Source organism: Chanos chanos, chromosome 7, assembly GCF_902362185.1.
Source record: "Chanos chanos chromosome 7, fChaCha1.1, whole genome shotgun sequence".
Taxonomy (NCBI): domain Eukaryota; kingdom Metazoa; phylum Chordata; class Actinopteri; order Gonorynchiformes; family Chanidae; genus Chanos; species Chanos chanos.
The window spans coordinates 28,972,990-28,988,907 of record NC_044501.1 but is presented as its reverse complement, the minus strand read 5'-3'; the positions used below and the strand labels follow the sequence as shown (position 1 = coordinate 28,988,907).

Genomic DNA, 15,918 nt, shown 5'->3' with positions numbered 1-15,918 from the left:
TGCATCACTGCACGAAGGTTCAGGTTTTGACACGTGGGAAGGGAAGGGCGCATTCCTGAGAACTTTTACAAATACAAAACAAAATCTTGTATAGGAGCAGCGGACACTGACCTTAAAGCTACAATAAAATGATGTATGTGAGGAGAACTCCTTAAAACCTTTTTATTGCTGTAAATGAGATAAGCAGACGTTTTACACTCTTTCGCAGGCTGTTTTCGCCAAATCTCATATAGCCTACATTCAGTTTATTTCTCTGACAGCTCCTGACAGACCGAAATGTGTTTGCTAAATATGGCACCATATCATATTAAATACAATAATGTATTTATTCAATATGACACCCTTTTGACACTTTGACAAATCTTCTTTAAAAAATTTCCGTCATTAAACCTTTAGGCCTACTCACCCGTGTCTCGTGCCCGTGTTGATAAGCTTAATTTGTGAGGTCACAGTTTTGTGCAAGGGGATACTGAGTGCTCAGATATGGTTTAATTACATGGACAGTCTTTGGCAGCTCACTTTAAGAATCGAAATCCATCACTTTAATAGAGACTGCGTCAAAGGACGACTCAGTTGTCCTTTAGGAGGACCATGGAGTGTCTTCATCTGCCCAATCGACATTTCATCTGCCCGGTGCAAAAACATAGCGTAAAACACTTACACATTCCTTTGAAATTATCGGTGTAGTTTAAAGGCAAATAAGAAGTATGATCGAAACAACGACGTCGTTTTCACTTTGTTAGTATTACCAGCTCCAGCACATTAACTGACTAACTTCTATAATTATTCATATTTAAGCAGAACGTCCAGAATATTCTCTATCCGGGAAATAACAGGAGGGACCATCTACAGTTCAGCGGATAGGCCTTATATTTAGGCACTTTAGTTGATTTATCGTTAAAATTTGCTGTTTTCCTATTCTTGCTCCAGATGGCGCAGAAAGACATTCTTCAATTATCTTATTGTCACATTCTACATTGTCCCTCTAAATATTCAAACGCGAGTAACAGCGCACCAGTGCCTGAGGCGTAACAAAATCGCACAATTAAGCAATTTCCAAACGTTCTCAAATTCACCTTCCCCTTGTGATGCAGGAAGTGACGACTAAACACCATAGGCATTTTTTTAAACTATGGATCCTTTTAGAATTTTGCGCCATCTTTTACATGTAGGCTGCTCGGCACACACTTTATAAAGGCTTTGACAGGAGCGAAACAATCCAGATTGTTGCACGATCCATTGAAGGGCGCAGCTGACGTCTAGTTTTCGACTGTCTCGAACAACGCCACAACAGGCAGAACAGAGGAAATTTCCGGGGACGCGCGACAAGATACAACAGTGCTACGGAGATACAGAGGGAAAGTTGACCTCGTCACTGGAAATTGTAGAGGACGATACGAGTGAGGAGCGGGGGAAAGGGATTAACCCCACGGGCAGTGAGTATAATTATTTATATGTTTTTAGTATACACTGCCAAATGTTAACCTACGCCCCGTCTGTTTGAAGCATAGGCTACATACGGACCGTAATGTTAGAATGTTGTCCGCATAAGCATAGGTATCTTCTCCAAGCTTGTCTCCGATGCTTTGCATCAGCGATGCTGATAAGCGAAGGACCGGGAGCAAGAATCAGCGAAAGAGATGTGGTATTGGACAAAAGATAATAGAGACAGACAAAACAGCTAATGTGAAGTGATTGTTCTGGAGGTAGCTCTACGTGTCGTGCAGTGGCGGACTGTTGATAGCTCGCGCTGTATCGGAGGCTAACGTATTGTGGCACTTAACTTATATTTTAATGCACAGGACTCTATTGTCCTGCACACGTGCCATGCTCAAATACCTATTTTGCTATAGGCCGTTTCTCATTGTATCAAGTCATCTTTTTTATTTATATATTTTTAATGTGTCTACCACTACTTGCGATGGCTCTGCTGTGGACTACTGTGTCCAGTCCTTTATGGATTGTCGAGCCGAGATATTATTAGTTGGTTTTTATGCTGCATTTTACCAATCAGTCACTTGAACGCATTACCATTACATTATCCTGTGGCTTTACAAGTGAGATGCAAATACCTAGGAAGTTTCTCGTTTTTTCGAGAAAGTTCCTAGGTTGCTGTTAGCGCGTCCAGTGTTCTGTGGCTCACAATACTCAGGTATGACAGACGTGGTTATCTGCCATTCAAACGTTTGTGAGAAGTGTGTAACGTCTACTTAAAAACGAATTGAGAAAGTGAAAATAAGGAAAAACAGATCGCTTAGTATGTAGCAGCTGTTTAAATGTTTAGTCGGACACAGTATAATATAGAGTAGTTTTATTAGTGTAAAGAAATCACTGGATGTATTTCTTGGTTTTCTAGAAAGTTCGTCAGTGTTGATTATGGTGCACGGTGCTCTGTAGTCTGATAATTATGGTGATAAATGTCGTTTCCTGACACGTCAAGTGTTAGATTAAAAAAAAACCAAAAAAGCATTATGGCAGCGACAACAGAGCAGTCCGGGTTTTTCAGTACAACAGGATGTCCCTCATTCGTTCTTGGTTCAAAGAGAAGGAAGAAAGAAAGAAAAAAAGTTAAAGCTAAAGTCCATCGTGTAAAGCAGTGCGTGCACAAGTTTGCAGTATCTTCCCTTAGCGGTATCATTTTCAACTTCAGCATCTCTTTACAAGCCGATGTGGTTTACGGAGTATGATTGTGAAATGGGCTAGAATTCAGTCCATTTTCTTGTTCTTAGAACGGTCTAAAAACGAGCTTTCATCAAACAGGCTCTAGTACATAAATATTAATAAATCCAGTGATTTCTGGACTTCAAACACTTCTAACTGATACAAAGTTCAAACCGTCTTATAGGCACCACATTCAGAATCCATATTGTGCAGTTCACACTAGACTGTAACAGAAGTGGATCAGCTGTTATTGGATTGCCCCCAAATTGTGCACCTAATAAACACACAGAGATACTTGCTGATGAATTCTGAGTAAGGATCTTGCTGATGCTTGTTTCTTGTCTTGGAGGTGTTGTGAATGACTTTTTTAACATAGTTTTTAGTGCAGAGTTTGGCTGGTCTGCTACATAGTGAACATTTTGAATAAACTTGCTCTGGAAATGGGCAAAGCACTTTAGGTTGTGCAGAAGTAGTTGTGTGTTACAAGACAGGATGTTTTGCCTTAATGTGAACTAGGCTTGCAATCAGTAGATTATTTATTTATCCTTTTTTGGCAACCTTAGGCCCTTTCCAACTAAACTGTCCCAGCACTCATTTTAAGGTTGAGCATGTAGCCAAAATGTATGAACACGCTGTTTCCCGTAAAACAGGAATGCCAGGTGATGAAAAATGAAAACAGTCGTGAATACCGTTACGTCTTTGTTGAAAAAGATTTCTGGTGCTATCAGATATCTTTAATGTCACTGAGAAACATCCGCCCTGTGCTCATTTACAGAGGAGCTATCACTGTATCAGGAAGGAACACTCGTTCCAACACATGCTAACCTGCACACACATTTGTACCTGCTGTTATTTAAGACGACATTGCTAGGAAACCTTTGATGGTCCAGATAATAGATTTTACTAACGCAGAGAGAGCGTAAGTCGTCACTAATCTAGAACCAGTAACCCATCTTCTCTCTCTTGGCCTGTGCCTGATGACTGAGAGTGTGTGTGTGTGTGTGTGTGTGTGTGTGTTCTACAGTTTTGATTGTTTCTTCCTTCAGGTGTGACCACAGTTAGGGAAAAGAAACCAACCTGTGACATTTGTCTAAATCCAGTTGTTATAGACTGGTGTGCTTAAGGCTTGTCTGAACAAATTTGATAAGCAAATCGATCTTCTTCTGTGAAACTGGGAGAATTCTCAGTTTGCTGACTTTTCTCCTGAAAGTTCTCGATTTACAAGTAGATGTTAAATATATCCCTGAAAACCAGTTGTGAGAGTGCCCTGAAGCATATTTATGCTATTACAAACCTGAGAGTCTCTGTGTAGAGTCTTCTCTCTCTCCCCGTCTCCCCCCCCCCCCCCCCACTTTACCAAAATCATGTCCTTCTTTAACTATGGTTACACACACAGGCACCAACATCACCGGAATCGAAGTTCCTCTGTCAGGCACTCTGCTCAATTGGTTGCTTGGCAACCGTTGGCAGGGACTGTAGTATTGCAGGGGAACTGGACTGACCTTGAAGATGGCAGTCTAAATGCCATCCTATACTGCTTACGTGTGTTTGTGTGTTTACGTTCGCTTGTGCAAAGCCTACTCATGCAGACAGACATATTACTGTAATAATGAATTAACATCAGAAGTTAATGATAGCCCATCAAGTCGTAATTTATTATCGTTGTTATCAACACATCTTTTATGTTAATGATAAGGATGTGTGAAGGTCATTCTTTTCCGCTTTCAGCCAAGCCAATGTGTTGGGTGTTGAATGAATAAAAAATATGACATTGTTTTTGTTGTGATTTCTCTGCTCACTTGTGAAAGGAAAGAGAATGTGTCAGACTGTAATCAGGGCAGATCATCACTGTGCACTGGGCAGACAGCCGTGGATCATTAGAAAGCTTTTAATCATGTCAAGCTTTACACACACACACACACACACACACACACACACACACAACCTCCTGACTTGCATATTTGCCAAACTGTGTTCTCCACTGACCTGGATTGCAATGCATCTGGTTTGAGCAAGACCAGAGCTCTGACTATTCGCATTGTAGCCTCACTGTTATTTGTTTAGAGAGAGCATGAGAGAGAGAGATTGACCCAGTTTCTCTCTCTCTCTCTCTCTTTCTTTTTTTTTTAAAGATATGGATTTACTCAAGGTCTTCGAGTTGACTTCTTGACCTGTTCACCAGGAGATTGTAAAATTGATTGCCCCACATTGAGTATCTCATTTAAACAGACTGATGCTTTGCAGATGGGAGATTTGAACTATCCTATGCCACCCTGATGTGAAACTCCCCCACACACACACGCACACATCCAAACAAACACAAAAAAATACATATTCAAATAGACACACACTAAAACATCTTGCAGGCACAAAGTCATCTGGTGTAGAGACTCATATCATGAGTCTAAAAACGGAGATCTCCCACTTTTGGTTTCACCTGTACGGAACGCCAGAGATTAGTCACCTTCTTTTGTCTTTGGCAGATATCTGCAGGTAACAGTGAGCTGTAGGTGTATCTGGGCAAAATATAGGCTAGTTTTATGAGAATGCACCTGCCTCAGACACAGACGCTTCTGAACCAGCCAGTACAACCAGTCTTCTGTGATGAGCTCTTAAGCCTTTTTTCTCACGGAATTTAATGACTGATTGTCTAAGCTCCTCAAATACCAGAGGACAGCGAGACAGAAAACGTCAGCTAAACAAAAATGTCTGTGATTCCGACGGGATTATTTTGTGGTTTTTGTTTTGCTTTTTTTAAATTGGGAGAGATAGACATGTCATGGTAGAGTGAGAGAATGAGAGGGAGAGAGAGAGAGAGAGAGAGAGAGAAGCTGATGGTCTTGTCATTTCTCCTGAGAGTGCTGCTTGTGCTTGTTCCTCCGGAGCTGACAGAGGGAGACCTTTTAGTGTCGTTGTGTGAACTGAACAAACATGCCAGGAACTATTCAGCGGCCAGTTCACATCTGTTCACATATGAGTGAGCTTGATTTGTCTCTTCTACTTATGACATGCTGGAAAGAACAGCCAGCACACAGAGAGGGAGAGGGGGAGAGAGAGAGAGAGAGAGAGAGAGAGAGAGAGAGAGAGAGAGAGAGGAAGAAAGAAAGAAAGAAGACTGACAGCTGGGAGAAAGACCAACTCCAAATGTGTGTGAGAAAACCAAAGGTCAAGAAGGTGTAGCAGAGGGAGAGATGGAGGGAGTGGGTGCCACAAATAGGCGTATGTGTAGGTGAAGAAAGACAAAGGGGAAAAAAAAAAGATTGAAGGTGTGGGAGCAAGTAATGGATGTGAGACAGTCAGATGATAATGCACAGTGTGAGCATTAAAGTAAACATGTTGAGCGATAGACAAATAGACGAAGAAAAAAAAAAACAAGGCGAGAAAAGAGAGAGCTAGAGTGTGTGTATATGTATGTGTGTGTGTGTTGGCTCTAAACTGTTAACTGAAGTTCTGGACTGTAGGTTGGATGGCCAGGTTTGTGCCAGGGCCATGCCGTGAACTTCTCGTTGCCCATCCCAAAGGGCAGAATGGGTATAAATAGAAAAAGGACTAGACACAACAGGGGCCTTTGCTGGAGCCGGCAAGGTGGAAAGGCCTGGAAAATCGTATTTATTTTTTCCTACGATGCAGAACATACATATGGAATATCACAGTCAAAAAAAGAAAGCTGATCTGTTTATATTTAGCCCGTGTTGTCAGTTTACTAGGTGTTGTTATGGTTTTATATAAGCTCTGCTAGTTTTGTTGATTTTGTCTAATGTCTGTGGGTTGGTCATATGACTTAGTGGCTTATTCGGGAGTTGACTGCTACTCTTGCTGTTTTGATGGTGAGTTTCTAAACTTTAAAATAGGACTCGAGGAGAGTTTAACTACAGTGAAATAAAGGAGAGGAGCTAGGGTTTGTTTAAACTGTTAGATTTCAGAGTCTTTGGCTGGAGAGCGTTTGGCAGTTATTTGGCAGTTGAGGACTGTGATGGCCAATATCTCTGACACGAGTTTTTATATATATAAAAAAAAATTTCCCCTTCAACAGGAGGCAACATTAGCCTCCTGCCAACCTTCAGCTGGTGCTTGTGCCAGAATTAATGACAAATAAAGCAGAATACACAGTTGGTAGATGTAAACACACGCACACAGTCATTTAGAAAACTGGCATTTTGAGGTTAACCATGGGGGTTCAAGAATGGACCCAGGCACTGCCAAGAGCTGATGGGCAAACCTCCTTTTCACAAACACTTTTACCTCTCTCTTCCTTCAGACTGTCACTCTTTTTTTTTTTCTCTCTTTCTCCCGTTCTTTTTGTTCATGTTGCACATCCTACGCAGTCCTCCATTCTGACACCCTCCCCCCTTTCTTCCCCCCATAAGTGGACCTGACACTGAATATTTGACATTTTCAGAGGATTCTTTTGGGGTGGAGGTACTTTGCCAATAAAAAGAAAAGATTGTGTCAGTCTAAAGTGTTTAATTTTTTTTAGTTTCTTTTTTTTTTCGGTGATATAAAAAGCAGTAGTGAGGATTTACTGGCCCTGCCCTTGGCCTCAAGGCTCGCATGCTCTTCTCTCTTCATACGACTGTAGAGTCAGGGATTGACTGCCAAGAGGACTTGTATGGGCACATCCAAGAGCAGAGAGAACTGATCAAATGACGTGTTATTGGAAAGATACTGACTGCTCAGTTAATCATCATGAGGAGTATTGTTAAAGTGAACACTGCTCCTCTCCGAACTCTCTGAGTTGTTCCTGTCCCTCTTTCTCTTTGTAATGTCTTTAATTCTCTCTTTTCTTGTGGAAAGTTTTTTTTTTCCTTGACACATAACTCATTGTGAAGACAGTTGTCTGTCGGATAGTAATCACCCCCCCCGCCCCCCCCCCCCCCAGTTATGGAAAATACCATGATCTGACATCAGTCAGAAGTTAGGAGGTTTAACTGACTGAAGTTGAACTTTTACAAAGTGCAACACTTAATGGGGGGGGGGAAACCTTGAAGCACTAAGGCTTAGCAGAGGATTGAAGGAGAATAAAAAGATGGTGAGATATGACGGAGACAGTGGGATGCTTTCTCTCTTTGTTTAGCAGATTTTGATATCCACAGATTGACAGAATAAAATTCTCAGTGATGACAGCCTTTTCTGTAATCTGAGATTATCTTCTATATGGTTTAGGCTCTGATTCAGATTTACTCTTCTTGTTCTGGTTTAGATAAGGACACGAAATTTACAACTGTCATTTTTTTTTCTTTAGATTGCCTCTTTGAAATCGTATTCGATGCATACTGGAATGAAATGGCGCAAACTGGTCTCTCCTGTCAGTGATGCGGACTTTTGATAACGTATTTTCAAAATGTGCTGTATGTTGTGTCCTGTTTGTCTTCTCTTTCTATCTTCTGTGGCCCAGTAAACGATAAAGGTGTGAATGAACACTTTCAGAACGGGGCAAAAAAAAAAAGCTTTTGTGGTTTCCTGTCTCTAGGCTGAACTCACCTGGTATTTTGTAGCAGTATTTCCTCTGTAGATGACAAAACTATAGAACTATAAAATGGTATGGACCCATTCCCGAGTCATTCCAGTTTTAACTGGTTTGACAGCATTAGAGGAAATGTTCTTTATTTTTAAGATCATTGTAGAGTTTAGAAATTTTTTTCTTTCTTTCTGACGGTGTGTGACTCCCCCCCCCCCCCCCCCCCCGGGCAGGGTGAAGCGGCGTTAGCGGAATCGTTGACCAGCAGAGCGGGAGGAACACAGTCCTTAAATCATGGTGGAATACTACCAGATTCTGGGAGTCCAGAAGAATGCAAGTCCTGATGACATTAAGAAAGCGTGAGTAACCCAGTCTAGCCGTTGGCTTGACTATTTTTAAGTGCATTGGACGCAGGGAAAGATGTAATAGGCTAATTATAACCTTAGATAAACAGACTGGCTATGCTGAAACAAGTTTCCACTTACTGCTCTTCAACGGTCACATCTCTGCTTAACTGCTTTGACACCAATCTCTTCTCCTTCTTTCAGGAACTTTCACCTCTCTTTTTTTCTCTAACAAGTCTCTCTCTTGCTTTTTTCTCACTATCCTCAATGCTGTCTTAATCTATGATAACTCTGAGAAGTAAAAATTTCAGATTCACGAGGAAGACCCATCGAAACATATACACTGACTCCATAAACCATTGTTTTGCCAGGTTTTGTGAGGCCTCCTCATCCAGATATTTTAACATTAGAAACTCCAGAAAATCCAAATGTACTGGCAGATCTGTTCTCACTTTAAGCATATATCGATGTCAATCCCTATCTCAGCATAGGCCCTTGTGTGTCTTTGTGTACCTTACTTTCAGAGGTTTGCTGTCTCAGGAAACATTTAGACAATGTGGTTGTTTAGTAGACATTTTTGTGGCTTTTGGTCACCTTTGCACCCTTTCACTTCAAACCCATTCTTTACCTGAATGGCTAAAGGTTTTTTTTTTCCTCATAGACAGGGAATTTCAATAGCAGCCCAGTTTCTAAAGGGCATTTGAATCTGCTGATGTATATGGGGACTGAGGTAGCTGCAGGGTCACAGAGCTTAAAAAGACTAACCTATAGAGTGAGAGAGATGCTGTTAAGAGATGTAAGAGGCGTAAATCCCCCTGACTATAGATCGTTTGGGCTGATCCTTTGGCAAGCCTGTCGAACGGCTTGGTTTGTGTTGCTGACTCAGGGTTTCCATACGCTAGGCAGCAGAGTACCAGAGATGCTGACCTGTTGTTACCTCCGCATTTACCCAAGTACTAAAAAAGCATTATGTTTTTGTGTGTGTCTGATAGTTTAGTTTTTCTCTTTCATGAAAAAAACAACATGAAGAAAAATTTGTTTGGCCTTAAGCTAACAAAATAATGCTCCCATGCTTCGGTTGGGTGTCAGATAGCAACACGTATTTGCAATCAAACTCTTGTGTGGAGCCATGTCTCTTACTAAATGCAATTATGTGCATTCACAGGGCTAAAATTCTTACCATTCCTGTTGGTGTAAGCTTATGTCATCTTCAATAATTGTTCTCTAGCAGTGCCACTCTTGTTGTCTGTGACCAGGTGTTTAAGGTAATGCTTTTGGCTATGTTCCCCTTGGACAGGTATGCTGGTTAGTCTTGGTGCCCAAGAGTGGCAACTAAACATCAAATGCTAATGTAGCTCAGAGAACAGGTAAGTGATTAGCACTAGCATTCTTAGTTAGCATGTTTTGTTGTTTGCTAATCACTACACAAGTAGTAGAGGGGGAAAAAAAACTCGTTTGGAAAACTCCAGAGTTGTCCGAGGAAGTGTGCGTCATCGTAAGTCACCTTTATTGAAGAGGGAAGACTCATTAGATTACAGACAGGAAAGAATGAGTCGGAGGAAATAGTACATGACTAACCCAAGTGGTTTGGTTTGAGTGTTAAAATTGTGTCGCTGCTAGCTTTTTTGAACACTTCTATTTCTTGTGTATGTGTGTGTCTTTGTGTCTTGCAGGTACAGAAAACAGGCATTAAAATGGCATCCAGACAAAAATCCAGACAATAAGGAAGAAGCAGAGAGGAGATTTAAGGAAATCTCAGAGGCATACGAAGTCTTGTCAGATGGTAATATTATCCTTCAGTCCTCTAATAAAGCGTTTATTAACTTTCATGTAACTGTCGCTAGTCGTTGTTCACAAAAGTAATAGACAACACTAATCACAACTATATCAGAGATTTGAACTGATATGTTTTTAGCATGTGGTCATGATTAATGCTAGTCTGTTTAGTGTAAAGGTGGATTATACCGCTCGGACACAACCAGAGGTTTACAGTTTCATTGTTGTAAATCATGGAAGTCAACCAAGTTATTAAAGCTTTGAAGTAAAGGGCAAAACAAGACTGATGTGAGCAAAGAGAAGCTTTTCAAATGTAATAATAGAAGAGATTTGGATCTCTGAGGAACCTGATTCCATTTGGATTTGTTCCATGTTCCTGTGGATAGCACTGGACATTTCATACGTTGTTGTCCCCTACGTGTGTTTCTGGGGTGGATACGTTTGCCAAAAGTACACTCCATGTCGTGGTGTGATTTATGCTGTTGTTTATGTTTTTTTTTTGTTTGTTTGTTGTCGTTTTTGATTAACCTTGATAATTGCCCTTGATAAACAGGCTCTCATTTTGCACCACTTAGTCCTGGTCCCAGAGTAAGCATTCCCAAACTTAACTTTCAGCATGAGACACTAAGGAAGAAGAAAAATCAATGGAAAAACTGTAGCAGCATCAACATTTTTTAAAATGAGATTTTAACAGCAGTGAGTTGGTCTTTGGACCATCTTCAACCTGAAGGACACGTCTATCACAACCTTCTTCATGCGTCCTTTAGCTTTAAGGTCTTAGAGTGAAAACTTTAAGGACTGTGTTGTTTGGTAATGTAGTCCGCTTCTTTGGTGTTACCAGAACCCAATCGATTGTGATCTGTTGGACCGTAACGTCCTCTTCCCTATGGCTATGACTGCCCTATATGAAAATAATTAGGGTTCACTGTCACTAGTCAAATACTAATCCTCAGGATGTCTGCTGACTCTGAGTACACTTCCCTGTTTAATACTGCTTCTTAAACTCATTGTTTTATTATGTGTTTTTATTACTTCAGATTAAGACAAAGGTGATACTGTGTTAGCTTCAAACCCTCCAAGGGTAAAAGGCGTGTCCAAAGGTCTTGTGTTCTCATGGAAAAATAAAATTGTAAGATTTATCGCTTTTTTTTTTTCCCTTGTCATCCAGAAAGACAGATTGACACATATTTCTCCACACAAAGAAGCTGCTACGTCCTAATCTTTTTTTTTTATTAGCGTTTCTCCTTAGTTTCTCCTTGCCGTCCTGTCCCGTCTGTGTTCTCAAATAGCTCACCGCTCCCTCCCCCTTGGTGTCGGAGGAGTTTATTTTTGACCCCGTTAGATGGAAAACTCCTTTGGGATGCAATGAGATGAGTTCACCAGTCATTTTGAACCTATGCGTATTGAGTATTTTACGCGCGCGTCGTACTTAATTTATGGCTATTACAAATATTGCAACTTTAACAGGCTTCATCATTTGCTATACTGTTTTTTTTTTTTTTTTTTTTTTTGAGTTTTCATTGCGTGGAAAAGAACAATGTGTTGGTGTGTTTGGTGTGGAACACAGAAGCCTAGAAGCATTTGGGAGAGCTGGAGCAGATCACTTCTGTTTTGTTAGCCCTGTCCTCGCTAGGCAACAAGCCGCTAACAACATGGCCTTTAATCGACAGAGATTTATGGGGGCCTTACGCTCCACGCGTCTGTGCGATGGTTCTGCCCGCTGGTCTTTTCTAGTATAGATCCCCTTACACAGGTTCTGGTCATGCATTTAGCCTTAAACTGTCGATAGCTAAAATGGTGAGGATGATGATGGTAATATGTCTGACTTGCAAGAGGTGCAAGAGAAATGAGATGGAAATACATGTTTTTGTTTGTTTGTTTGTTTTGTTTTGTTTTATTTATTTATTTATTTTTTGTTTAGCTTAGTCTTGTCTCTTACTGAGGACTTACACACGAACTAACTGCTTTTAGTGTGAACACACTGCTATTCAGGACTTCAAAAAATTCATCTGTGCAGATACAAAGTTTCATTACCGTCACAATTTGAAACAAAGGTTTTGGTGTACAAGTTAATTTTCTCTTCCTCTCTCTCTCTCTCTCTTGCACACACGCACACACACACACACACACACACACACACTTACACTTGCATGCGCATACACACACACACACACTCTCTCACAGTATGTACACACCCTGTTGTACATGACATGTTTTATGAGATAGCTTTAGCAGTGGGCGGTATTGATTAGCTATTTTGAGATGGTGGCAGTGCCTTGTCAAACAAACGCTTAGGTTCAAAGATAACAATTGAAGAAGTATGCTAATATTTCACAATTAGTCTAGCTCCTGGGAGGTTTTTTTTTCTAAACCCTCTCTGTTGAAAGAGTGTGTAAGGATTAGGACATAGCAGATTTATGGTCAGTTTTGAGAAAATGTGGATTACGGTCAAAGCCAGGGGGACCGGGGGATTTGGGTGAATAGTTTCATTTTGATGGGGAACAGGGACCACCTGAAAAATATGCTTGCAGTTTAATTTCGCTTCTGCATAGTGCTCTAATAGGTCACTGCACGTGAAGATCGTGCTTACTCTCTGTTATCATACAGGTGTGTGCGCGTGTGCGCTCGTGTGTATATGGCATGTATATGTGTGTGTCTTTGTCCTTTAGAGCTTATCTCATGTGGGTCAGATGTAGCAGGTCATAACATTGCAATGCAAAAATTACAGAGCATTAATGGGTCAACAGTAACCACAACACTCAGTCATGATCACAACAAACAGTTCAGTAGTAAACACACACACAGAGAGAGAGAGAGAGTGAGAGAGGGACAATCTTGAATCTGCATTCATAACACAATTCTCTCACCTCCGTCCCACAGAAAATAAGCGCAGTCTGTATGATCGATATGGTAAAGAAGGCCTAAACGGAGGAGGAGGAGGAGGAGGAGGTGGTAAGTTACATTTCTTGATTACACTAAAAAACAACATGCAGATATTTTCAGTTACTTCAGTCGCTGTACCTTAACAGAGTAAGCTATATATGGGAGAGAGTAATTGATTTTTTATTTTTGTTTGTTTTTCCTCCCCCCTCCCGTCCCAAAAAAAGGTCACTATGATGATTTCGGTGGATTTGGTGGATTCACATTCCGTAATCCTGATGACGTCTTCAGGGAATTTTTCGGGGGTCGGGATCCATTTGCAGATTTTTTTGGTAAGTATTTGTGAGAGAGAGAGAGAGAGAGAGAGAGAAAGAAGAAAAGAAAACGAGATGAGACAGAGATATGGCTGGAGATCGATGGGATTAGAGAAGGACAATAAGAAGTGCAAACGGGGACGCTGATTTGCCAAACCTCAGTGATCGCCTTGATTAACTTCTCTTCAAAAGCCCCTCTGGAGTTCATGTGTTTGCTCTGTGTCTGTGCGTAAGTTTGTTGTGTGAAGTGGCAGTTTCTTAAAACAGTCATGTGCCGTAAATGGAAAAAAACAAAACTAAAAAGACATAATGTCCATTTAGTTGACTCATCTGATTCATAGAGACAACTCAAATTTCTGTTGTTTAGGTTGATGTCATTTATCTAGGCCACACATACAGTGCAGTCTCCTGAAACTGATAGTATATCCATAATCTACACAACAGAATAACATTCACAGGGTCTTGGTTTGTCTAGGGTGCTAAGACAGTGCTAAATGGTCATGCATTTCCTCTGCAATGGAAAAAGAAGAAAAAAAAAAATACCCTGGCAAGCGGAAATGGCTGTAGTTTAATCTCTTTCCCTCTGTGTGCAGGTAAAGCCAGACAAATTGGAGTTGAGTAATTAGGTTTGGAATTGGATTATGTATGAACAGTCGAAATGCCCCTATGCTCACACTCCTCTGCTATGTCTTTTTCCTATTTATTTATTTATTTATTATATGAAAACCTCAGAGACACATAGTCCTGTACAAAGCCATGCCTTAATCTCCTTTGATTATATTGTTCATCAGAGGGATTCGTACAGGAATGGTTCCAGGACTGTGTGTGTGTGTAAATGGTGGGATTTTTTTTTTTTTTTTTTTTTTGCCATGCCGTAATCAGACAAATCTTTTAATTGAACCGAAGGGCTGTCTTCACATTTTAGCCATTTTGATTTTAACATTTAGTTACTTCAGGTGTGTGTATTTGTTAAGAGGTTAATTCAAGTTATGAACCAAAGAACAAAATAAAAACAACCATTAATAAATATTTAGTGGGGAAAAAAAACCCCCCAAAAACAAAAAAAAGCTGTTAAAATGATTTAGTCCATTGTAACTGCTCACCGTTACATCGCTTTCACAACATCCTGTTAAAGTCTTATTTATTGTCGGCCAGACAGGGATGCAGAAAGGCAAAGTCTTATCTGCTGTGGTCTTTAAGTGCGCAAGTTACTTTCAGGAAATCCGTTCATCACAGAGTTGGGGTTTTTTTTCTGGTAATGGGTGCAGTTTGGGAAATTTGACTAGAACAAAATGTCTGAACTATGGTAAGTGTTACTGGGATAAGATGTTGAGATCCTGTCTTTGAAAAAAAATTCATTGTTGCCCCCCCCCCCCCCCCCCCCCCCCCCCCAAATATTTTCCTTTGTTTGGCATGTAAATTTAAAATAACATGGAATCTTCAGTCTTCGCTGTGTTTTATTATTCTCAGTGGGGCGTTCTCAATTAGCATAGCAGACGAGAGTGGATTGCTTCAGGATTTTACAGTACTCCTGTGAGTTCTGAGTCAGTAACAGATTTTCTATTCATTTTGGGTGAAAACGTCAGTCACTGTTGGTTAACCTCACCTTCACCGCACAAGGCAGATGGGCTGAAGTGACCAAACATCAGCTCTCTTGTGGTGACCCGTGCCAGTGGGTATTGGCCAGTGCGGGCGAATGGTAGAATGGCATGTGTGTTGCGCCCACGGCGCTCTAAATAAGGCAAGGGCACTCAGACAAGGGGGCCAAGAGGAGACCCTGCATCATCCGACAGGAATGTTCTCAGAAATAGCTTCCATATAAAACAAGTGAGGCCAGGAAAGACGGGACTTAGGTTAACAGCACTCTGGGAAGTGGGAAGGAGAGGGGGGGTGGTGGAGCTCGACAGTAATGACGGAGCGTGTGTGTGTGTGCGTGTGTGTATGTTTGTGTGTGTGGATAGGTAGTGTATCTCATGGAGTGACAGACAGTTTCTGTTAGGGTGTGTGTGTGTGTGTGTGTGCGCTTTTCCTAGTCTAGTGTGCTTAGTGCACAGAGTCTCCACAAAGCCTTGTGTTTTCAGGAGGAGTGTTTACATAACGTCTGTGTGACTTTGGTGGGTGGGTGGGTGGGTGAGGGGGGTGGGTTGGGCCTTGACTGAAAGTCCCAGATTGTGCACATGTGATAGGGAATTGTATCCTTAGTAAGGGACACCGATGAAACACATGGAACTGCCAGGGGCCATGAGACAAATGAAGACACAGATAAACAGCATTCATGTCATGGGACAGGATACACTGAGGAGCAGCCTTTAAATAAGTTCATATTTGATCTCTGGTCACTGAACCTGATGTTAAATAATTGTACTTATTTTTATTCATCTATATTAATTTCCCCCCCATGTTCTGGCTCAGTGTAGTCCTGGATTAGCTGCTCTCTTACCCCAAGCTCTCTTACCCTCTCGCACAGTAGCCACAAGTCGAAGTG

General features: G+C 41.1%; 1 protein-coding gene across 1 annotated transcript in view; it reads left to right on the top strand.

Annotated features, from left to right (window-relative positions):
- Window positions 1-1,357: 1,357 nt before the first annotated feature.
- Window positions 1,358-15,918, top strand: part of dnajb6b (DnaJ heat shock protein family (Hsp40) member B6b) — an 18,073-nt gene continuing 3,512 nt past the window's right edge. The window contains exons 1-5 of the mRNA XM_030780585.1: window positions 1,358-1,436; window positions 8,353-8,478; window positions 10,137-10,246; window positions 13,120-13,188; window positions 13,347-13,451. Of these exons, the coding sequence (XP_030636445.1) occupies window positions 8,414-8,478; window positions 10,137-10,246; window positions 13,120-13,188; window positions 13,347-13,451 (349 nt within the window). The 5' untranslated portion in view covers window positions 1,358-1,436; window positions 8,353-8,413. The remainder of the gene's footprint in view (window positions 1,437-8,352; window positions 8,479-10,136; window positions 10,247-13,119; window positions 13,189-13,346; window positions 13,452-15,918) is intronic.